Source organism: Hesperophylax consimilis, chromosome 6 (genome assembly GCF_061612785.1).
Source record: "Hesperophylax consimilis isolate HC1 chromosome 6, BYU_Hcon_1.0, whole genome shotgun sequence".
NCBI classification, from domain to species: Eukaryota; Metazoa; Arthropoda; class Insecta; order Trichoptera; family Limnephilidae; genus Hesperophylax; species Hesperophylax consimilis.
In genome coordinates this window covers 16631958-16656852 of record NC_142841.1, presented here as the reverse complement: position 1 = coordinate 16656852, position 24895 = coordinate 16631958, and the positions used below count along the sequence as shown (strand labels likewise).

At 32.2% G+C, this 24895-nt stretch overlaps 2 protein-coding genes across 2 annotated transcripts in view; one reads left to right on the top strand and one right to left on the bottom strand.

The window, feature by feature from the left end:
- Positions 1-7067: 7067 nt before the first annotated feature.
- timeout (circadian regulator timeout) overlaps positions 7068-24895 on the top strand; it is a 471418-nt gene continuing 453590 nt past the window's right edge. Inside the window, exons 1-5 of the mRNA XM_089632410.1 lie at positions 7068-7586; positions 8875-9058; positions 17931-18065; positions 18990-19246; positions 20896-21093. Of these exons, the coding sequence (XP_089488536.1) occupies positions 7333-7586; positions 8875-9058; positions 17931-18065; positions 18990-19246; positions 20896-21093 (1028 nt within the window). The 5' untranslated portion in view covers positions 7068-7332. The remainder of the gene's footprint in view (positions 7587-8874; positions 9059-17930; positions 18066-18989; positions 19247-20895; positions 21094-24895) is intronic.
- LOC149422998 (uncharacterized) overlaps positions 18945-24895 on the bottom strand; it is a 136138-nt gene continuing 130187 nt past the window's right edge. Inside the window, exon 2 of the mRNA XM_089632413.1 lies at positions 18945-19044. The gene's annotated coding sequence lies outside the window, so the exon portion shown is untranslated. The remainder of the gene's footprint in view (positions 19045-24895) is intronic.

Below are 24895 nucleotides of genomic sequence, written 5' to 3'. Positions count from 1 at the left end.
TGAAAACGTAAAAACTGTGTATCAACTAACAAAATATAAATCCTTTAAGAAGAAATGTCCAACTGTACTAGAGGCGATTTACAAATTTTGAATACTTGAGCTTTCTAAGTTAGTAGCTGATGCTCGGTTATCTTATCATCACTATCATAGGAACTCAACCGGTGGAGAGATATGACAACCCCTCTTCTCTTGCTGCAGGCCTTCTACTGCATTCCTCCAGTTTGTTATGCCTTAGGACTGAGGATGCGGTGCATTCAGACTGTTTAATCACATAATTAAGGTAATTATGAGTAAATAATGAATTAATTAATTTATTGGACAATTTCTATAGCGCCGCTTTTGTGAAATATCACCTCAAAAATATAAATATTACAAAAATAAAGTGAAGTTAAGTTGAGTAAAATGAAGAACAGGAACAGGTGACACGAAGATATTAGATGGAGACTCTGCACTCTGAAGAATCCATTTGATGTATTAATTTGTTTTATTCTATTAAATAGTGGTAAATATATAGTTATTTAATTATTGAATAAAATATTAGCGATTCTTAAACAAAAATTTGAAACAGAAAAAGATACGGTCACATCTAGGACTTAAAACCAGGACCCAGGAATAATACCATACCACGATCTGCTATACGTAACTAACCTGACCATACGTCCCGTTGTCCCCGAGGAGAGACCCCAGCATGTCTTGTTTTCAGAAATTAAGAGCAAAATTTTTTATGATGGTCACATTGTATCCCCAATGGAAATTTATCCCCGCTTCAGTCAGATTGGGCAAATTTGACGAAAATATCCACGTGGGAAGAAGTAGGTACACAAGTAATGTAGTAATTGAAAAGGGATTTATTGGTTCTAATAAAGATAATATTTCACTTAATATTAGCTCGCTCTCTCTAACTTTCGTATTTACATATACTATCTCCCTTTCAAACCACCGTCTTCTCCTTTTTGAACGCTTACTACGGAGCCATCGTCCAGCAGAGTACAGTACTATTGTTTGACATTTTTTGGTAGAGACTCGATAATCGCTTCCCTGAAAACAGTGGCCATACTGTATGTTGACTGTTGGTGCTTATACAGATAAGAAGATGATACATTATTATAGTAAACCGCTTTTAATGATGGTTGAAGAACTTCATCTACGAACTTCGTGGGATATACATTTGTTATCAATGATTGTATCTTAATGGCCCTATTTATAGACAAAGTTATAAATTTGTTATTTAATTACTTTCTTCAAAAGTCTACGTAATGTTTTTTATTAGCCACGAACAGCGAGTAATCGCATGAATTTGCTTTCTCTAATGCTTACTTTTGTTTTGTAACGGTAAAACTTCCGTTCACCAAAACTGAAACTCAAATAAAAAGTATCTTCATAACAAAAGCAAATATATATGATTTTCCCCTGGACGCTCAAAGCCTAGGAACCTCAGGAGGGTAGAAGAACACAAAAAAGATTATTTTGGGAGAAAGTATAAGCATTACACATTTTAAAATAAGAATAGAAGGTCAATCGGTAGAATAAGATAAAAAGAAGAAAAATATACACCATACAGAAATAATTTTGTGTGGCGAAAAACGCCTTTGTTGCTAAGCTAATACTAAAAGCAACGCTTCAAAAGAGCTTCTAAAAAAATTGGTTGGAGCAGATAAGATTAGTGTATCTCAGAAAAGTTACCTTTTTTAAAAGAAGAATATATAAATTCCAAACAACAATGGTTAAATTGATATTTTTCAAGTTTTTTTAAAAAATACACGTCATCATCCAAAATACTGCATCATTGTTAAAGTTGAGTAGGTTACTACCTGAGGTTACCGCGTTTTTGTATAAAATTTCTATTGCTTACAGATTCAGATTTGTATAAGTTTCTTATCGTGATTTATCATGTTATGTAACGAGCATTGTTTGGACGCACACGATCTTGATGCGAATCCTGCTCTTGTCGGATCGTTGGAAGTGATAGATGGATTAGCATAAATGGATTAGCTGAATTTAAACGGGCTTTAAAAAAAAATATTTAAAAAATCTGACCATTCATAAATTTTAACTTCTTTTCAATATTTTATAATAAGCCATATTCTAAAACTTTCGGTAATTGTTTGGTTTCGGTTGTCACCTTATTGTACCTTTTTAAAGTGTCTGCTCAGAAAATTCTCATTTCTGAGCACAAACTGCCTCCTGTTTTATATTATGTTTTAGTTTTAATATTCTTGTTTTGTCCTGTCCTGCTGTTATTCTTATTCTAAGTTTTGTCATCACTCTGTATAAACAGTGTATTTAGTATTATAATATTACATCTGTATTGGGTAAGGCACACTGTAGGAATAATTTTAAGAACCACTAATACTGAATTACCATTTTTTGAGTTTGTTATACGAGTAGTTAAGCGCACTTGAAGTGAAATGACACTAAACTGCGCTATATAAATGCCATGTTATTATTATTATTATTAGCATGATCGTCGGCATGTATGTAAGGATCGTAGCGTGCGTTGTTCGTATGAAAAATTCTTGTCGTCTGGACCTGGCTTTAAGAGTGTAAAAGGGATATCGATATTTTCCAGATTGGCTAAAATAGTTATAATTTTTGTCGCCCTCAGCACATTATGAAGACAATTCCGCCAAATATTTTTAATCGTTGCTTATGAATTGAATCCTCGCATCTGCTCGGAAATCCGAAGTTCAAACGTACATTTTCGAACACATTAAAAATGGTGTATAATGATAATATCATTGACCGTTTTCGTGGATCGCTAATTCAATCAAATGCCTATTTTCTTTATAATTTGGGAAATTTTACGAATTAATTTTTAATACTTAGAATTTATAGGACAACGCTGATGCTGATATGACACGGCCCGACTGAACTATTTAATTTAATGATATTAGGATGCTTAAAAGCGCCGTTTTAGTGAAAAATCACCTCAAGGGTGTTGGTTCACTGGATTGCGCTATGTCTTCCTCAGGCATCCCAAGTTCTTCTACAAATCAATGGGGAAGTAACTAGCTATTTAGAGCTGGCCACCAAACACGACTAAAGCCATTTCAAGCAACGTTTGAATTCTGGATAGTGGTCTTACATCTGAGAGTATCTTCAACTCGAATTAAAGATAATAATTATTTTTCAAGATAAATTTATTATTATTTACAAGTCTATCAAAATCATCTTCAAATCAATAAAGGTTGCCGTTACACATATAATTAAAAAAAGATCTTGGAAAAAATTCGGTTTATGGGAGGCACTCGAATAACCGAAATTGAACTTGATTTAGACTAATTTAGGGCTGGGGAATCCGAATCTGTAAGAATTAGGTGGGGGTCGGTATTAACTGAGTTATAGGGTTTTGAAATTTCGTACGCGATACATAGAAACCATGTTTTATTTATCAACTATGACTTAAGAAAATCAAATTAATGACTATTTAATTACTTTTGAAATTTCAGTAGTGCCAACTAAAAAAAGAAAAGTGTTGCCATATACTAATAATATTTTTTTACAAAATAGGTAAGGTTTTTAGTTTGGGTTAGAGTAGGCAGAAGATTCGGATTCCCCAGCCCTAAATTAGTCTAAATCAAGTTCAATTTCGGTTATTCGAGTGACTCCCATAAACCGAATTTTACCCAAGTCCTTCCAAAATTTAGTTTACAACAATCCGTTTCAAAAATTATACTAAATATATATTTTTTAAATCGCACTTGTAAAAATAAACATAAAAGTAGTTAAAAATTGATTCCTAAAACCGAGTGATTACTATTTTTACGTTAGGGTCCCTGGCTAAGGCTACCGACTTAATACCCTCTTTTAAAACCTGCGCTGCATACAAGGCAACATGCGAAAGGTACAAGGTACCGTCCATGAAATGGCCACAACCGAGAATCCTTTTGACCAGCTTCTTTCAAATTACACTAAAAATTCAATGGTCTGAATTAATTACTTACAGACAATATGAATTCTAGCCAAACACCAATGCCAGAGTTTTTTAACACCACTTTGTAGAAACGTGGTGAAAGACATTTGCTTTGTGAACAGGAATCGAAAATGCGTCCGTTTTAAGTGTTTAGGGTTCTTTTAAATACCTATCTGTTTTTGAGAACATAAAATTAATTTCAAACTTCATTGATTTACGTAGTTCTTAAAAATAATATAACTTCGTTATTTATTAAATTTACACAAAATTTTAAATAATATAGGTTGATTTGTGTTCTATTACAAAATATTTTTTCTTTTCGTGTATGACCATAGATGAAAAGCATTTGGTGGTGGATTTACGAATTATTGGTAACTGATCCTTTATAAACGGTTTTAAATTAAGAAGAATATTTTTTAAATATTTGATTTTAACTGAGTAGGAGAAATCATGCGTCGATCTAACATTTTTCAATGTTAAATATTTTTTTCGAGGTGTTACGGCCACAGGCGACTTCGAAAATTAAGAAAATCATTAGATATTGAAATATTCCTCGTGCCCTATTAAGTCTGACGGACCACGCTATAAGTCGGGGAGTAAAGTGCGCTAACTTCGTAGAAGAAAGTAGTAAGTTAGTAGAAGAAAAAAAAGGTAAGTAACATTTTTAGATATTCCCATGCTTATTTTCACGTACAAAATTTTCAACTTCTTAACCTAAAAACTACTTAGAATATTGCAATTACGAAAAAAGTTTTGTATTTTTCCCCACCCTCCCCCCGAAGTTAGAGCACTTTACCCTCGGACACCCTGTATTCGTGACATGGTCTATTTCAGCACATCGCTCGCCATACATTTTCATTGGTAGTGTATGGTGAGCGATATGCTGAATCCGGCTAAGCCATGATGCGAATAGAGTAAATCGTCGCCTACTTTGCATCGAAGTAATTCTATTCAATATTATTATCCAAATACAAAATTTTGGTACCTGCAGGTACGTGAAGTGTAAAAACCGATTTCGAATGTTAAAATAATATTTTAACTGCATGTAGGTAAGTAGAGACTTTTTTTTTTAATTTAATTAAAATCAAATTTAATAATATAATTATTAAGTTCTGCAAGTATTTTTTGGTTTTTGTTATTGTTACAGCTGTTTCGGCTTTCAAGGCCATTTTCAAACTGTGGTTAAGCCACGTTTTGACGACTTATTAATATGATTCTATTTTACCCCCTCCCAAGTTAAAATGATTTATTACCGGTTAAACCAATTTACTGATAAAATAATTGTCACAATAGATTTCATATTCTGGTACGTACATAGACTCCATGGTATGGTACATAGACTCATTAACATTCCCTTGGACAATAAAGCGTATGAGAAAGAAAAGGCAACGATACAAACGATCGCGGTTAGTAATGGATATAACATAAATAACATTGAAAAAATTATAAAAAATAAGAAATATAAAAATAAAATTAATTTAATATATCCGGCAAATAATAAAAATATAGAAAAATTTGCATGTCTCGAATTTATCGGTCCAATATCCATAAAAATAGCAAAAGAAATAAAAAATGCGGTCTAAATATATCTTTCAAAACCAATAATAACATAGGAACAAACCTTAAAAACTCTAAAAGTAGAAATCCTAAACTTAATAATAGTGGCATATATGAATTAAAATTTGACCACGCCGATTGCAACGCTACTTATATCGGACAGACGGGAAGGGCTTTTTCAACTAGATTCAAAGAACATATAAGATGTTATAATAATAAGAGCATATTTTCAAAATTTGCAGAACATCTCTTAGTAAATAATCACGTCCCGCTTGACAACAATGAACTTAAACCCTTGCACATGGAAAGAAAGGGCCTTAGATTAAATTTACTTGAACAATTAGAAATCAATAAAAGAACCAATGACCCTAATATAACATTAATTAATAAATTAAGGAAAATTATTTATTCCCCGCTTCTAAGTATGTTCGCAAAACCTAAACAATATAACACATTTAAATAAATTAATAACTGCTACATCATTATTAAACAATTAAGATAACATTAATGTGGGGAAAACAGACTTCAAAATACCCCCACAGAATATGAAATCTATTGTGACAATTATTTTTATCAGTAAATTGGTTTAACCGGAAATAAATCATTTTAACTTGGGAGGTGGTAAAATAGAATCATATCAATAAGTCGTCAAAACGTGGCTTAACCACAGTTTGAAAATGGTCTTGAAAGCCGAAACAGCTGTAACAATAACAAAAACCAAAAAATACTTGCAGAACTTAATAATTATATTATTAAATTTGATTTTAATTAAATATTTAAAAAATTAAATGCAGTTCTACGAATTAAACACAAAAACAATAAATAAAAAAATAAAAAATAAGTAGAGACTAGTTACCTAGTAAACGTTTTTGAAATAAGAATGTGCCAGACAGCTATTAAAATAATAAAATTACGGCGAACCCACCTATCATAAGGAGATTCGGCTCTTTATTTTTTTCTGTTTTTTGGATAGTTGTAGTTTAAGTGTGCCGAAAAGGGCGATGAAAGATAATACATTTTTTACAATATCATAAACATGAATAAAAGTAATTCAAGTGGACCCTGTAAAATAAATATTATGTTAAACGGCGGGAAATGTAATGTTCGTCCTTTGGACAACCTCAAACAATTTAATACTAAATAACATGGTCATATTATTCTATGTGAGATAAAAAAAACGTACCCAGAAATAATATTCCCCCATAAACTTCTGCATGTTGCTCCATTAAGTTTTATTACGTTTCTTGTCTTATTTTGTGAACTAACATAAATACATTTTTTTAAATGTTTATTCACTTTATAAATCAATATCTATGGAGAAACAACGAATATTATTTACACACTACCTAAAAGTCATCGTAAACTAATTGAATTGTATTCTTTACCACCGATTTGAGATATATTCATGCAAATATGTACATTTGTTTGTAAATGAATGCAAAATTAACAATTAAACAAGACCTGGAAACAAGCTGCCCCGTTTACGTGAAATGTATTATGGCAACATACTAATGTATAATATATTGTGCAATGGTATAGGAGAATTTTTCCCGCGCGAAACGTCAACTGCAAACTGTCAAACTACGGCGATCGGAACTTCGAATGTTTTTGTTTAGTTGTTTTCCGAAGTGTTTTCCGTGTTGTGATTTATCAATAAATAAATGAAGATTACTTGTAACTAAGTGATTTGTTTTACTAAAAATAAGCCAGAAAGTTATAAAACTGTAGTTTAAATATAGTTTAAGTGAAGTTCTTTTAACCACAATATTATAAAAACTAACCTTAAAATTAGTGTTGACATTTGTGTGGTGTGTGGTGGTTTGTCGACTCTACGTTGTACATGTTTTGTGTATTGACTCAAAATGTCATCTCTTTTGTCTGCGGAACTTGCAGCAACATGCAATGCCTTGGGATCGCTCGATAAAAGAACAGGAAACTATTTGATTGATGGATTTACTTTGGACACTGTGAAGGATCTCATCCGATATTTGCGACGCGATGACGAAGATCACGAGATTAGACAGCATCTGGGACAAACCAAAGTTCTGGAGACAGACTTGCTGCCCATTTTAATAAACCACTCGGAAGAGGCGGAGTTATTTGATGTTACCCTAAGGTACGGTAAAATAATTTTATTTCTTAATGCTTACTCACTTAACTCCCCTCATCAGATTTAGTTTAATTAAAATTGTTTTGAATTTGAATGTTTTGTCTAATCTTAATACAAGAACGAAAATAGACACAAACTGCACAATATTGTAGCCTAAAAAAGCATTACAACCTCTGTAGCAGATCGGTCAGATCCTTAGCTCTGGGCTATATTTTGAAACAATTGAAGATTGTTTCAAAATATATGGAATTTTTGGCACACAGATGGATAAATTAGTTATTGATTAATAAATTGACGAACGAGTGGAAGTAACATTCAATATTGCACTATAAAGTGGAACTTAATCACAACATAGATCATTGTAGAAATGTATTATATATTTGTACAGCACCCCTGAGATGATTTTGCACAAAAACGGTGCTGTACCAATCATCCAAATATTATTTATTATTATTATAATGTTATTTCTGAATTTACATACTGTTGTTTCCTATCTTACATATTATTTTTATCTACATTGTAACTTTGTTCATTTATCTCGAAACAGTTTTTTTTGGTTTCCACTCACTATTTTCAGGCTATTGGAAAGGAGATTGTGTATGTGTACTCCCTCATGGCCTATTCTTTTACTACTTCCAGTATTTACTGTATTTATTACATTGTCTTGTGTAGTGTTTGTATACTTTGACATTAAAGCTTTATTCAAGCCCTTCCAGACGTGATTTATTAGTTTTGAGAACACACCAATAATAATCGGTACTGCTGGTAAGAGCTCCATTGTAACCTTTCTGTATATGCTTTATCAAATAAATAAAATGTTTAGTCGAACTATTAGCGGTATGCTTTATTATGACTGAAGAGATATATCGAGAGAAGTCTGTTATAGGTATGTCTGGTCAAGAAGGCCATTAAGTTCAATTTTCCTTTAATTTGGGTGATATTCATAAAATTTAATATATAAGATATCGAAATTCTTCATTGTGCAGATAATCAATTTCACTGGCCTATCTAGGACTTAGGTCAAAAGACCTTAGGTAAATTGGCAATATTATTAATTTTCTTTCAAATGGGTATGGATACTAATCCTAGTGATTTTCTGTTCAGTGCTTAATGTACTAATAATAAATCATGTTGCAATTATACCTAGTGCACATGGGTGAGTTTTGTCATGCAATAGTTTTAAAATCCACTGCAGTAACTAAAAAAGTACTGTGGATTTTGAAACATTGAAGAAACTGTTGCCGTGACCAAAGTAATATGTGTGCATCTGGTATAAGATTTCACCTACCTCCAGGCTTGTGGTGAACCTCACGAACCCCCCGCTGCTGCTGTACCGTGAGGAGATCCCCAAGGAGAAGAATGGCCGGAGGGTTTACCTTCAGCTCCTGGCGCACCTGTCCTCTTACAAGGCCGGCTCCTTTACCAACACTGATGTGTGGACCGTCCTCACCAAGCGGCTCACCAAGATTCTGGAGATTGTGAGTAGTCTGCTGCAAACTAGTCTTTCCGTAACTAGGTAAGTTGATGCATTAACCTAACCTAGGGGTTGTCAACCGCGGCTCATGTACGCCGTACGCGTGTGGCTTTTTGCATAGACAATTGCGGCTTTTCGGACGTTATCCTACAATTTCACCTCCACTCAACCAGCCTTAATAAATGGAGCCACCGAACAAACTTCTTAAAGCAAGGTTTTCAGATATTCTAGCTCTAATTTTATACAGAACTCCGAACGTAATATGATAATTTAAAAGTTATTTTCTATTAAATGAATCACTTTGTGGCTATCTATTAAAATCAATGTAACTTTATATAAACCTCTAAATTTTTTATTTTGATCACGGCTGTTGCATACGTGATCCACGAAGTTTCGCTGAAACATATACATTTTATCAAAATGTGCCTCGTGGTGGAATAGACTGCGAGAAAGGCCAGCATTGAAAAAGTTAACTAAAACCTAATCTATTTTTAATTCATCCTACCTAACCTCAATCAAGCTCAAGCCAAATGAAATATAGTATTCGACTAAACCTAATATCATATACTTCATTTTTATGGTAAAAAATCCATGAATCTAATTAGAGGTACTAACCAAACTCACCTAGCCTATTTTTTGTAACTTCACTCAATGTCTCTTTTTCTATTCAAACACAACCTAACCTAACCTAAACTAAAACCTTACCGTTATGTTATTTAGTATAACCCATCACCATCTTTCTTGTTCATTTTTGTAAACATTTTAAAACATAATTGAATTTTTATAACATTTTTAATAATTATATTTATTTTGGTTGTTTTTGAAAGTGTCGTATTTCTTCCCTCTTTTTGAGACAACTTTTCAGACAGTCTTGCAGTATCCACCATCAGGGTGGATGTATTCTGTTGTCTGCAGTTGTCGGTCAATTTGTTTCATGTGGAATATTTTTTAATGCGGAAATCTTCTTTGGAATGACCTAGTGTATAATAAAATATTAAAAAAAAGGATAATGTATATTTTTTTTTACATTTCCTGGGAGAGAGTAATAGGTGATTGTGTTTATTATTATGTATTTATTGTTGTTTACATTTTGTTATGTACCCTTTTCTTACAATATTGCCAGCACTGTATTTGGAATTCAACAATTTACAGCCAGCTCTTACCTACCTTCTATTATTACCTATCTAGTAAGTACATTTATTTTTATTTCTATTTCTTATGTTTTACGTTTATATTTTTTTTTGGTTTAATAACTATTCTATTATTTAACTTATATTTTTTTAATTTTATTTTTTAATTTATTTTTATTTTTTATTTTTATTATTTATACCCGCTAAACTGCCAAAGCAGTTTGTCAGCAGTTAAATTTTACGTTTGTAATTATCTTTTGTATTCTAATGATATTATTTGTATAATGTTATTTAAATGATATTCTATTATTTAAATGTTATCCTAATGATATTCTATTATGTTATTTAAATGATTTTCTATTATTTAAATGTTATTCTAAGGATATTTTTGTACTATGTTATTTAAATGAGTTTAAAAAAAATATTTTTTTTATTATCTTTCTTTTTTGTGTTGTCATTTGTATTATGTCATTTACCGAAGTTTATTATATTTCTATTGTGTTTTATACAGATTAGTCAACATCATATTATGTTAAATAATTTTATCATCTTTTTTTATTATTATTAGTTAATTATTACCTACTTCAATTTTTTTAAACTCCTTATAACTATAATGGCGCCACATCCCAATTCAAATAATTTCTCAATTGAGTTGGGCAGTTTCGTTAAAAAAAACCCTTTTTCCCAATTAGTCTCGATCTCAAACTAATCTGTATTTGTAAATCTATTGTAATATGTTTATATACTTAATAAATAAAAATGTACGATTAATTTTCTGGTCTGGTTGGTGGTTCTCTAGTAGTGATTCACATAATTTCGAACTTTCCAGTTTCTGTTGTTTAAAACGAAGTTGCAACTTCTTTCATCTTACTTTAAATGAAAATGAAATTACAAACCTCCAGCAAAACCTTGGAATTATTTGCCAGGAATATAATAGTCAGCAGGAGAACAGATTCCGCGGGAGAATTAAAAGGTTTAAACACAAATTCCATTAGAGGTTTTGTGTGGTAGATATCTGTGTAAGTTAAGAGCTGGATGCTTCGTGTATATTTACATTGTAAATTCATTCCAATCAGTTTCCCAAATACAAAGCAAGTTTGCAGCTAACAATGCAATTGGAACTACCAAAGTTGGGTTCTATTTAATTAAATGCAAATTGTACTAAAGAACTGTTCAGCATTTCGGTAAAGATGAAGGCAAAGCATTTCAATGCGACTAACTTAACTGGATAAAGCAATTGGATTTTAATGAAGAACTAGTCCAAAGATAAGGATTTGAAAATATATAAATGAAGTGATTAAAATTAAATCAAATAATTTAAACACAATAAAAAAGGGTGCTTTAGTTCTGTTCCTTTAGTTTTGAAGTATTTGTTGATTAAAGCAGTACCTTTAAGGTGATTTTTCACAAAAACGGTGCTTTACAAATCATCCAAATATTATTACTATTATTAAAACATGTCGGCTATGAAGTTTAATGGAGAGGATTACGAAATCAGTAAGAATAGGGCAAAACTGCCAAAACTATTTTTTTTTTTTTTTATATATACAAACATATTACAACAGATTTACAAATACAAATATTTCGAGAAAGTGCACAACTCAATTGAGAAATTATTTCTTGTATTTGAATTGAGGAGTGGCACCTTTATAGTTGATGTTTAAAAAAAATTACAATAATTGAAGTACATAGTAATTGACAAATAATAATACACCTAGATGACAAACTTAAATAACATGGTATGATTTTAACTAATCTGTACAAAACATAATAGAAATATGATAAACTTCCACAAATGACATAATTCAAATATCAATACCAAACAGAAAGATAATTACAAAACAAAAATCATTAGAGTAAGAAAGATAATTACACGCTTATAATAAAAAAATCTAATAGTTATTAAACTTAGAAAACAGAAGATATAGAAATAAAAATAAGAAAATAAATGTACTTATTAGGTAGGTAATAATATAAGGTAGGTACATAGCTAGTTTTAAATTGTTGATTTCCAAAGACAGTATTGTAAGAAAGGCAATATTGTAAGAAATGGGTACATAATAAAATACAACAATAAACGCATACCAATAAATACAATCACATATTATTCCTCCCGGTACACAATTAGTCCAGTCAGCCTGTGTCGTAGAACACCATTTAGACCAACTAAATAGTATAAAGCTAATTTTTTCCCCATCGACTACTACCATTTAGACAAGTGTTTAGAAAAAAGTCCCCGCCCCTACCCCCCTTGCTTCCCCCCCTGTGCCCCCCCAAATATGAAAAGTGTAAGGGTTTCGTAAATCGCGTCTATCTCAATTATTAAACAACATATCGGATTGGAATTTTTTTTATTCTCTTTGCTGTAACATTTTCTACAAAAAAAGTTCAGTTAACTTTCGTCGTAACTTTTACCGTTTGTTTGTAATTCGTATGATAAGGTAAAAATTTGTATATTTTTTGGCACATAATTTTATATTTTGTCACAGAACTTTTCAGGCCGACATTTAATGAAAAAATATTTCCTACAAAAGTTGTAGCCCCTGTTATTACCTTTAAAATGATATATTTTAATGTGTACTTTATGGCTAGAAAACGCCAAATATCAACCGTGAAAGTCGGGATGTGACATCAGAGTGTACTGGCCTTGAGGAGGGGGTTTCGGGTTGTTGCATGCAGAGTGACTGATGTCAAGGCCATAAATAGGTCAGTTACGGAAACCCGCCAGACAGAAAGGGTTGCGTCGCGAGAGTCCGTGTTTCGCAGTGATTGTGTTTTATGGTTTGTGTTTTACGGTTTGTGTTTGTTTTTGTGAACCAAAATGGAGGGCGAGTCATGTGTTATTTGCAATGAACCTTTATCTGTAAGTCAAAATGTTACAGTTACTTCTAAGGGGATTAAAACTTTAATCGAATCTAGCCTTCAAAGGAAGGACGGCCTACAGTGTAAATTCGAAACTCTTCCGACAGTCAGTATACACAAAGAATGCCGTAAAGTGTATACCCGTAGTAGTTCAATAAAAGCTTACATAGCGAGCTCCAAAAACGTTGAAGATTTTGAATCAAACAGTGCGCCTATAAAACGTAGGTCTAATTCTCAGAAGTTTAATTTAAAAGTGAATTGCTTATTTTGTGGAATGGATGCGGTGGTAAATATAAAGACTCCAACAGAATATAGGAAACCGGTCCATTTAGTTCATACTTTAACTATAAAACAAACTATATCTAAATATATTGAAAATAGGAATGATGATTGGGGTGATTTGGTTAGGTCCAGGCTAGAAGGAGTTGTAGACCTCGTAGCTACTGAGGGGCGTTATCATTCCGACTGTTATGCTAGGTTTTAGAAACAACCCACTCAATCATCCAGTACGTACGCAGGTCGTAGATATGTAGTAGATGGAGGGTATCTTTTGCACAGTGTTATTTGGCCTGACAAAGTAACATATAGCAGCATCATAGAGAAGTATGTTGATACTGTAATGAAACGGTATGGGAAAGATTGTCATGTTGTGTTCGATGGGTATCCTGACTATCCCACCACAAAAGGGGTCGAACATATGCGGAGAAGTAAAAAAACATCTCTAGAAATGAAATTCAACGTTAATATGGAATGCTCTGTGAAGCAAAATGAATTTTTGGCAAATCCAAAAAACAAAAGCCAGCTTATTGAACAGCTCTCTCAGAAGCTTAATGAAGCAAACATTCCAACCATTGTGGCGGAGGAAGATGCAGATACTAAAGTGGTCGGAAGAGCAATAGATGTCTCCCAGATTCAAAGTGGGAGGCCTGTAGTTGTTGTCGGACAGGATACTGATCTTTTCGTTCTATTGTTAGGGCTACCACAGTGTCAAAATGTGCAACTATTCTTTCACAAACCCTCTGGCACACCATCAACGTATGACATCAGCAAGATTCGTGAAGAGATTGGTGATATGAAGGATGTGGTATTATTTTTGCATGCTATCACAGGATGTGATACCACATCTTATTTATTCGGCAAAGGCAAAATTAACGCGTACAAATTGCTAAGTTCATCAAATGATCTCCGCACAAAAGTTTTACAGTTTTATGAAAAACAGGCAGACAAAAATATTCTCAAAGAGGTAGGAGAGGCTTTTGTCTTGAAACTATATGGATGCACAAGGTCTGCAAGTCTGAATGACAGTAGATATTCAATGTACCTTAAAGCTGTTGCAAAAATGTCATTAAAATCCAAATTTAAAATGGCGTCCCTCCCTCCAACATCTGATGCTGCTGAACAACACGCCTATCGAACATACTATCAGATTCAAAAATGGATTGGAGATAAGGAAATCAGTGCTACGGACTGGGGATGGATTTTAACAGACAACATGCTGTACCCAGTGCACTCAAAAAAACCACCGGCACCTGAAGAAGTTATAAACTTAGTTTCCTGCAACTGCAAAAAGGCTTGCAAAAATAATTGTAGCTGCTTTAAAGCATCACTTGATTGCACAGAAATGTGCGGGAGCTGTGGTGGATCATGCAGCAATGTAACTTTGGTTGAAGTCGAGGAAAATGAAGAACCTCTCATGGAAGTTTAGGATATGATCAAATTAAGATACCGCAATTATTTTGTTCTAAAATAACATCTTTAATTAAAAAATATTACATGCTTTTTCAAACCAAAAACTATTTAAAATACCTATTTTCGCTGTATACAAGGACTTATTATTATTTGAAACAAATTTAAAAAGTGGGGAATTTAGGTTTCACCGAGACTCGATTAGTTTTATTTATGGAAAATGCAATAGTGTACCTTGAAGATAAAAAACACTATCACTATACAACAATATCTGCATTGCAACGCCGCGCCGGCCGGCCCCACCTCGACCGAACCCGCCATGATAATCTCGCTGGATCTCCAACAAAGTAAGTACTATTTTATATCATTTTAAAGGTAATAATAGGGGCTACAACTTTTGTAGGAAATATTTTTTCATAAAATGTCGGCCTGAAAAGTTCTGTGACAAAATGTAAAATTATGTGCCAAAAAATATACAAATTTTTACCTTATCATACGAATTACAAACAAACGGTAAAAGTTACGACGAAAGTTAACTGAACTTTTTTTTTAGAAAACGTTACAGCAAAGAGAATAAAAAAAAATTGCAATGCGATATGTTGTTTAGTAATTGAGATAGACGCGATTTACGAAACCCTTACACTTTTCATGTTTGGGGGGGCACAGGGGGGGAGGCAAGAGGGGTAGGGGCGGGGACTTTTTGCTAAACACTTGTCTAGATGATAGTAGTCGATGGGGAAAAATTAGCTTCATACTATTTAGTTACATATAAAAACACAGGCTGACTGGACTAAATACTATTATTTCTTCCAGTACACTACAGTATTGATTCGGAAACTGATATAATATTTTTAGAGGATATGTTAAAAAAAATTATTATTTTTTATTAGCTGTATTATTTTTAATTACTAATTAATTAATTGATTAATTTCCTTTAGGTACATAACATAATTTAATTAATCAAATTACAATTTAGTTCATATAATCAAAATATGTGTAAAATTCATGGAATGAAATTAAAACTTGCAATTACTATTGGGTTTATACAGGGTCTTAAGGGACCTACTTGACTTGCTTTAACCAGTGATTTCTGACCTCTGAAATTTTAGTCTCCAGTTACTTTTTTGATGTTTTTTTTTTTCAAATATATTTTTTGCAAATTCTTGATTTTGCTATTTGAAACTTTTACAATTTTTTAAGTTAATATTTTATTCATAAAATTTATACCTTGATAAGTATAAGTTATTTAGAGGTTTATTAATTACCACGTAATCTTGATCGGTTGCTGATTTTAGTAGAAATTATTGAATTTGCAACAGTGCAATTTTCTTAATAATTTTGTTTAAACTAAGAACCCTAAAAGAGTTAAAACAGCTGCGTGGTTGGAAATATCGATGGTTTTCACAGGATGCCTTTCAAAATTAACCTCTAAACCTTTTCTACAGGCGAATGGTTAGTTTTAAATGTCCCTCCCCAAGCGATTATACCATATTGTAAGCAATGGCAACTCGTGACTTGGGTGTACTAGAGTGCTAATATGGAAAAACAATCTGAAATTTCCTGAAAATCTTCATACAAAACATTGACTTTTGGAAAAAAAAATTGTTTTGGACTAAACAACATCAATAATGTTTAGTTTTTCAAACTTAGCACTCTATCACATTCAAAAGTCACGAGCTGCCACTGATTGTAAGATAGATTGGGCAAGAGAAAAACATATTATTTTAATCATACGGGATGATAGGATGGTTCTCAATCTAGTAAATATGTTAATTAGTTAGCATATTTTTACTTGCTTATGGGTATGGGTATGTTATGGGTAAACATTTGATATGGTTACATTCTTTTTTATTTTCACACTCTGATGAATAGATTTTAATTGTGACAATATTTTTGACGATTTTTTCATTCAATGAGACAATATAACTAGATAGCCATCGTTTCACCGCAGGGGTAGGCAGAGAGGACGGACCGCCAGACAACTCGGTCTTGGCACACACTTCTTGACTCATTCACATTCATACATCGTCTCATACATACTCTTCTATTATTCTGACTCTTGACATGGCCCGATTGGAGTATCTGATTCACTTGATCTTGCCATGTCTTCCCCGACTTCTGCTACCATTCGCATTTGCATCATATATCCTCCTTACACTCTTTTCTTCGCTCATTCGCTCTACATGCCCAAACCATCTAAGCGTCCCTTTCTTAATCTTACTCATTACGCTTACATCAGCCTTGAACTCTTTGTGGATTTCCACATTCCTCACACGATCATACATGGTTTAACCACACATACGCCTCAGGGATCTCATTTCAACAGCATTCAATCTACTTTCATCCTTTCTCTGCCAGTTCCATGCCTCACTTCCATACATCAGGGTAGATAGCAGCACTCCATTGTGGACTGCTAACTTCGCTTCTTTGGACAATTTTATGGGGTAAAATAAATTTTCTCCGTATGTATTTAGGCAATTTTGGTCAAACCATGTTTTGAGTATGTTTATGTTGGAATTTGTTAAATTTGTCAAAATACATAACTTACTTTTGCAATATGGGGTCCAATCCTTGTATTATGTTTCATTAGTTTTGTGGTTCGATCAGTCTTAGGACGGGTTGTTTCGGAGAATTTGAACAATTCATCAAATTTCAACGTTCATTTTCGGGTTCTGTGAAAGACTTATTCAAGTTCTGTTATTATATCATTGTAGGCTAGTTGCTTGACAAAACTGAATCAAAAACAGAACTTGAGAAAATCTTTCACAGAACTTGAAAATGAACGTTGAAATTTGATGAATTGTTCAAATTCTCCGAAACAACCCGTCCTTAATAATTAACCGCTTCTGTGCCAAGAGCGAGTTAACTCGCATTCTTGGCCGTGCCCAGCAGGCCAGCCATAGAAAAATAGCAAGTTTACTCGCTCTTCTTTGAGCCTCTGTATCATACATATGACCCGTTTTTTAAAATATGTTTATCTAAGTGAAGGGAAGCAAAAACGTCGAATATTGAATAAATTTGGTAAGTCATTTAAATATCCTTTCAAGGTGTAATGTTTTTAATTTATAAAAATAAGATTTAAAAATGATTTATTTTGATTAAAAATTCACGGCCTGCTGTGCACAGCTACACTTCTACCTACTGGCATTTAAAAGGTTAAAACCTTTCTAAATTGTGTACATGTTTATTTGTTCCAAGGATTCTGGAGAAAGAGACGAAGATTCGGGCCTCATCATAGAAAGGATTTTGATTTTGGTTAGGAACATCCTGCATGTTCCTGCTGATGACCATGATGCTTGGAGGCCAGACAATGATGCCAGTGTTCATGACCAGGTAAACAAAAAAAGATACAAGTAGACGCATCGAAATTCAACTGTGCCAAATTGAGTTAACCAAAAAAGTTTAAAAAAAACTTATTTTTTACCTGCTATCTACATAGTAATATTTCTGAGGTCTAAAGCCAAAAGTAATAAAGTTGAAAATAAAAAGGGCTTTGACTGTTTTCCTTCGACAGTAAAGGTGCACAACTAAACTAACCATGAGGGGTCTCTGAGATACCCCACGCCTGTTAACATTACTAGGTTATGTTTATAGGTTTTATATGAATACGAAAAATACGGTCACCGGATAACTCCTCAAAATGACAATTTAACACACCTATAAAAAGTGCTATAAAGTTATAAAAAGTAATGAAATAAAAACTTGGTTAAATAGCTACATATGTAACCTATTTAACCTAGTTTTTGTTTAATCACTTTTCATAACTTTATTGGACTTTTTATAGGTGTGTTGAATTGTCATTTTGAGAAGTTATCATGGAACTGAAAAATACAAATGCAACAAATTTGCTATTTAAGCTGGTATATGGAGGATAGTAATTTTGTTTACCCTCTCTGGCAACAGAAAGGTTAAATCAAGTTTTAAGATTAATTAATGCTCATTGTTTTTTTTTTAATTTTTGTGGTCTTCATAAATAGATTTTAAGTTTTTTAGCATTAGACTACAGAATTACATAGATAATTCTACTATAGTATCATGATATAGCATTATCAATGTAGATTAGGCATATAAATTGTTAAATCTGTAGAATTTAAATAAAACTTTTGTTAACTTAATTTTGCACATTTGAATTTAGACAATTCGTTGTATTCCATAATTAATTTTGTTTAATTATTTATTTTAAATGGATTTAAACTAAATTATACATTATTTCATCTGCTATTTGTTATTACTTATTTATTGTATTTAATATTTCAGGTTTTATGGGCGCTGAACCAGTCTGGGCTGCTCGATGTCATCCTTTACATGTCATCTGAAAACGAAAAGCCATATTTTATGCACATTTTGGAAATAATATCTCTGGCTCTGAGGGAGCAGAACCCAACAAGTCTGGCCGATGCGGCTCTGCAGAGAAGTGTGGATGAAAAGCTCAAGGATGAACAGGAGTTGTTAGCTATTCGATTCAATGAGGTGAAAAGAAAGAACGAAAAGAATAGGAATTTTTCAGCTAACAGGTTGGTAAACTGAATTAAAATAATCCTTTATCGAGATTATATACGACTTTTTACAATAGTAACAAAATTTGAGCATCATTTTTTTACAATTTTCTGAAAAAAATTTAGAAATTTTTTATGCAATTCTTTTACCATAATCTTTATGGAAATAAAAGAAATTTGAAAACAGATGTTTGAATTTGAGAAAAAAAATCTTACTTGGCTGCTTACTTTACATACCAACTTATGTATATACATACCATGTTGTCATTATTGTTTTCAAATCGTCTTAATATTTTTTGCAAACAATAGTAGGGAAATACGCCAAAACACGCCCCCAAATTTTTGTACCCAGTTTTCTTTTATGATACTAACTGTTCACTCCTTCCCCCCCTCAAAAGACCCTCCACACAGCATCCCCACAGATGATATAGAAACTAAGGGAAAATATTTTCCCCAGAGCCTCTAGAGTTAGGTAAATTATTATAAATTAAAATACTACGGACACTCTCACTAACCAGTAGGATGCACGATCTGGACAACAAGTTTGGGGTAATCTATAAATCATAGTAGCATTGGTAATTTAGACATTTTTGTTTTATTGAGTTTAATCGAGTTTGACACAACCGTGTCATTAATGACACGGTTGTGTCAAAACCTGTAGCAAAGGAAACGAAATTTAAGGAACAAATGTACATTGAAAAATAAAACTCAATAAAACAAAAATGTCTAGAAATTGTTACATAGTTAATGCCCAAGAAATACAAAAAAATGGTTATTTAGTTTTAGTGATTTGTGTCATATGTAGTATTGTTATACAGGGTTTTCCAATAAGATGTGTTATTTTGAATAGCCCGCTATTTCGGTAGATGTTACTTTTGAAGCTGTCATTTTTTGACATTTGACAAGTAGAAACTACGCTATTAATAAAAATGGAACGATACACGCTTCAACAATGCATTGAAATTATTAAAATTCACTTGAGTGAATCAAATGCAAATCATCTTGAGTGATGAGGCCCATTTCCACCTCGGTGACTCGTCAACAAGCAAAATTGTCGCATCTGGGGCTCGGAAAACCCAAGAGTTATTGTTGAAAAGCCTCTCTATCCTCAACGTGTGACTGTTTGGTGCGGTTTATGGTCCGGCGGAGTCATTGGACTTTTCTTTTTCGAAAATGAGGCTGGAGCAACAGTTACGGTAAATGGATTGCGCTATTGAGAGATAATTAATGATTTTTTATGGTCGGAATTGGATGGTATTGATCTGGACAACGTTTACTTTCAACAAGACGGCGCTACGTGTCACACAAGCAACGAAACCATTGATCTTTTACGATTGAATATCAAAATAACACCTCTTATTGGAAAACCCTGTATTTCTCTATTATTTTATGTTACATGTTTTACTAATATTGTTTCATATTCAGTTTATCAGTTTAAAGTTATTTCATGCTTTAAAAACTTTGTGTATAATTTTCGATAGCTCACTAGGCATATTCTGTTCTTAAAATCCATGTAACCAAATTAAAAAAATGTTTCGTAGATATAAAAAAAACTTACCATCATCAATAATACGAATCCTAGTTCCCCTATAATCAATAATTTGCCAGATGACTAACTCCAAAATAAAATGCTTGTCTTTTGAAGTTTACCTTGTTTTTTTTTGCAGACACTCTCGCTTTGGAGGCACCTTTGTGGTCCAGAACATGAAGTCAATATCCGACAACAGTTTGATCTGCCACAAGCCTTTGAACAGCGTCAGGAATTTTGACTTCAGCGTGAATAAGAGCAGGGTCAAGAAGCCAAAGAACCGGATGCCTGCTGGTGATGTTTCTTCCGGAGAACGGAGATCTGCTTTTGCCATCAGGTATTTTTTTTTTTTTTTTATTTATTATTTTAATATAGATCATAGTTACATTAAATCATACATATTTTGCAATATATCATATTTAGGTACATAGTTGGTCATGTATACCTTATCAGAAAAGAGGAGCTCTTGTGCCTGATAAGGGAGCCACGATTCTTACTTAGATTCAATGTTATGTGTAAAATATAAATATTATATATATATACATATTTTTTTTAATATAAGTTTTTTTGGAAAAAAAGTTTGATTTTATTTATTTGTTCTTGTTGGTTCGTAATACAGCGCAATTCGGAAGGGAGATTATTGTAGTTTTTTATGGCTTGGTAAATATAATGGTTTTGCATTTGAGTTGTTTTAAAGATTGGCGTAATAAATTGATTTCCATTTCTCATCAGTTTGTAAAATTCTTGATATTCTGTGTTATTTTTTTCTTTACACATTTTTATAATTGAAGTTTGCTTAAATATATCATCAATATTTGGTACTGGAAACAATTTAAAAAGCAATTTTGTTGGGAAAGTAGAGTTTTTTTTAAGTATTACCTTTATAATAATTTTTTGTGAGACTTTTACTGAGTGTAGGTTGTTTTTATAAGATCCTCCCCAACCTATGATTCCGTAAATAAGCAGGGAGTGGACAAGAGCATAATATACATTTTTTAGTATTTTCACATTTAAAATATTTCTTAACCTAACAAATATATATATACATTTCCTTATTCTCTTTACTAACTCCGTAATATGGCTTTTCCATTTCAAATTTTCATCGATGATCACACCAAGATATTTTATTTCAGAAGAAGAGTTGATTACAGTACAAATAGGATTAAGTAGTTTACAGTTGACATTGTCACAATTTTCATTATGGATTATGATATTTACTTTGTGTTTAGGTATTTTTTGTAGTGAAAATAATACATATGTTGTTTTTTTGGCATTAAGTGTGAGTAGGTTATTATCAAACCATGATTTTAAGATATTAATACATTCATTTGCAAGTTTGTTAACTAGTTCCCATGTTTGACCTTTTATTAATAAGACAGTATCATCAGCATAAGAGATTAATTCACCTTTGATTTTCTGTTGGAAAATGTCATTTACATACATTAGAAATAGTAATGGTCCGAGGACCGTGCCTTGAGGAATGCCAAATGTACTTGTTAGTGGTGTACTAAAGGTTTGGTTTAATTTTACAATTTGAGGTCTCTCTGTTAAGTAGCTTTCTATCCATTTAAGAGCTAAGTGGTCAATGCCATTTTCTTTTAATTTTAATATAAGTCTTTCATGGGAAATGCTGTCAAATGCTTTCTTTAAATCAATAAAAATTCCTATACATTTATTTGATTTGTCCAGGGCACTCTGAATACTAGATGAAATTTTTGCAATGGCATCTTGGGTACTTTTTCCCTCTGTGAAACCGAATTGATTTTCATTTATAATTGAGTTTTTTTTTAAGAATGCAGTTAGTCTTTTTTTAACAATTTTTTCAAAAATTTTCGATATATTAGATAAGAGTGAAATGGGTCTATAATTAGAAATGTCCTCCGGGCTACCGGACTTAAATATTGGAGAGATTATGGTTTTCTTATACGTGCTCGGGAAAACTCCTGTCTTAAAGCTATTGTTTATAATATGAGAAATTGGTGTAGAAATATAATTTTTAATGATTTTTAGTGTTTTTACAGCGAGACCGTCAAATCCCGGAGCAGAACCACCTCGCATTTTTGATATAATTTGTACAATTTCAGACGGATTGGTTGGTTCGAAGAGTTCAAGTTTAGTTTCTATATTCGGAATATTTTCAATATACATCTTATTTATTTTTTTCACGGTAATTTTTTCTGCTAGACTCTTTCCGATATTTGCAAAGAAATCGTTAAAAGCGTTTGCTCCTTTTTTAGGTTCTTCAATACAGTTAATTATGTTATTGTTTTGTATTACACTCTTAATAGTATTACTTTTGGTATTTTGTTTATTTTCCATGATTTCATTGATTATATTCCAAACTTTCTTACTGTCATTTTCAGAATCATCAAGTTTATTTTTATAATAATTTTCTTTCGTGTTTTTTATGAGCGTGGTTAATTTATTTTTGTATTCTCTAAAATGAACATTTAATTTAATGTCTAGTGGTTTTTTTTTTGTTTCTTTATAAAGCCATTCTTTGTGTCTTATGGACACAACAAGCCCATGTGTTATCCACGGTTTGATTTTACGAAATTTTGCCGAATTTCCTTTTGGAATAATTTTTTTTGAATCATTTATAAAGTTCGTTAATCTATTTTCAAATATTTTACAGCACTCGTTGACGTTATCACTTTGGAGAATATCTAACCATAATTCAGATGACAATTTATTTTTCAAAGATTCGATATTAACAACAGATATTTCGTTCTTATTATTAGCAGTTTGTCCGCAATGTTGGTTTATCGCCTGAGGTATTATTGAATTGTAATGTAGCAAAGTCATGTAATGGTCGTATAGTTTTGCTTTTTCTTTCATAAATATAGGGGGGTAACTAAGTAACCCCACTTTTCCATTTCTTCGTATGGCAGCAAAATATGAATATATACATAGTTTCAATTGCATTAAAAACAAATCAAAGTTGATAAAATTAACTCAACAGGTTTCACGGAGAAATTTTGAAAGAATCAAGAACGGTGAGGTTTCTTTTGGAGACAAGAGATCTGCTTTTACTATCATTATATAAGTATAACTCTTAATCATATAGGGTAATTGAGTAATCACACCATTACAATTCTCAGCGAACAGCAAAATAAGAATAGTTTTTTTTTAAATCACTGTTATAAATGTTTGTGGAAATTCAGTGACCCCACATGGGAATGCATGTTCTGTTTGCCACCTTGACTACTCAAAGGTTAAATACACCTACGCCTTATCTCTACGTATTCCTGCTTATATATTCTAATTTCACTTTGAAAATATGTTATATTGAAAAAGTGGCGAGCATTATCTAAATATTCGTTAAGTCACTAGGAGATTTTCTTATTTAATAAAAAGTATTTGATTGACTTGTTATTTCTGTTAATTTATTATACTGAATTATTTGATAATTAAATCGACTATTGTAAAAATGATTTACTGTAAATTAATAACAAATTTAAGACCAGACAATGTTTACAAAAAATTTTTCATTACCAATATATTTGAATGAATAAGAACGTTGAATGATATTGGATATATGTACATAAATTAATCAATTTTTAAGAGTTTCTCATCACTAACTTTTTCAAATAAAATGTAATATCTATTAAACACTCGAGCGATTTTTGGCTTATTATGCTAAGTTTGCAAAAACGTTTTGAGCGATCGCTTGCTATAATGTGCCAAATTTATAGAGCCTAAAAATATGGGCTAAACGGTGAAATTTTTTTTTTTTTCTAAAAAAGAAAGACAAACATTCCCGGGTTACGAATAACCTGACAATATTTGAAAATCTCCTACTACCACCACAGTAAGCTAAAAATGTTGCTTGTGTTGTGATGGAAGACTTAGCCGGCCGACGAATTGAACACACTACGCCTGAGTGGGACCCAAGCGCGATGTCAACTCGGCCACTGACCGGTCAAAATCTAGGTGCATCATTGGCTTTAAACCTCAGTTAGCAGTTTTATAGTTTTCTGTATTGATATTTTGAAGAATGGTATTAATTATATAATATGGTAAATATCAAGGTTTGTAGAAAACGTAATTAACAAGGTTTGCTCATCGGGGGGGTAGAGGTAGGGTAGTGATGTAGATAGTTGCCCATTTTCCACTGGGAGATTTGAATTTACTGCAAT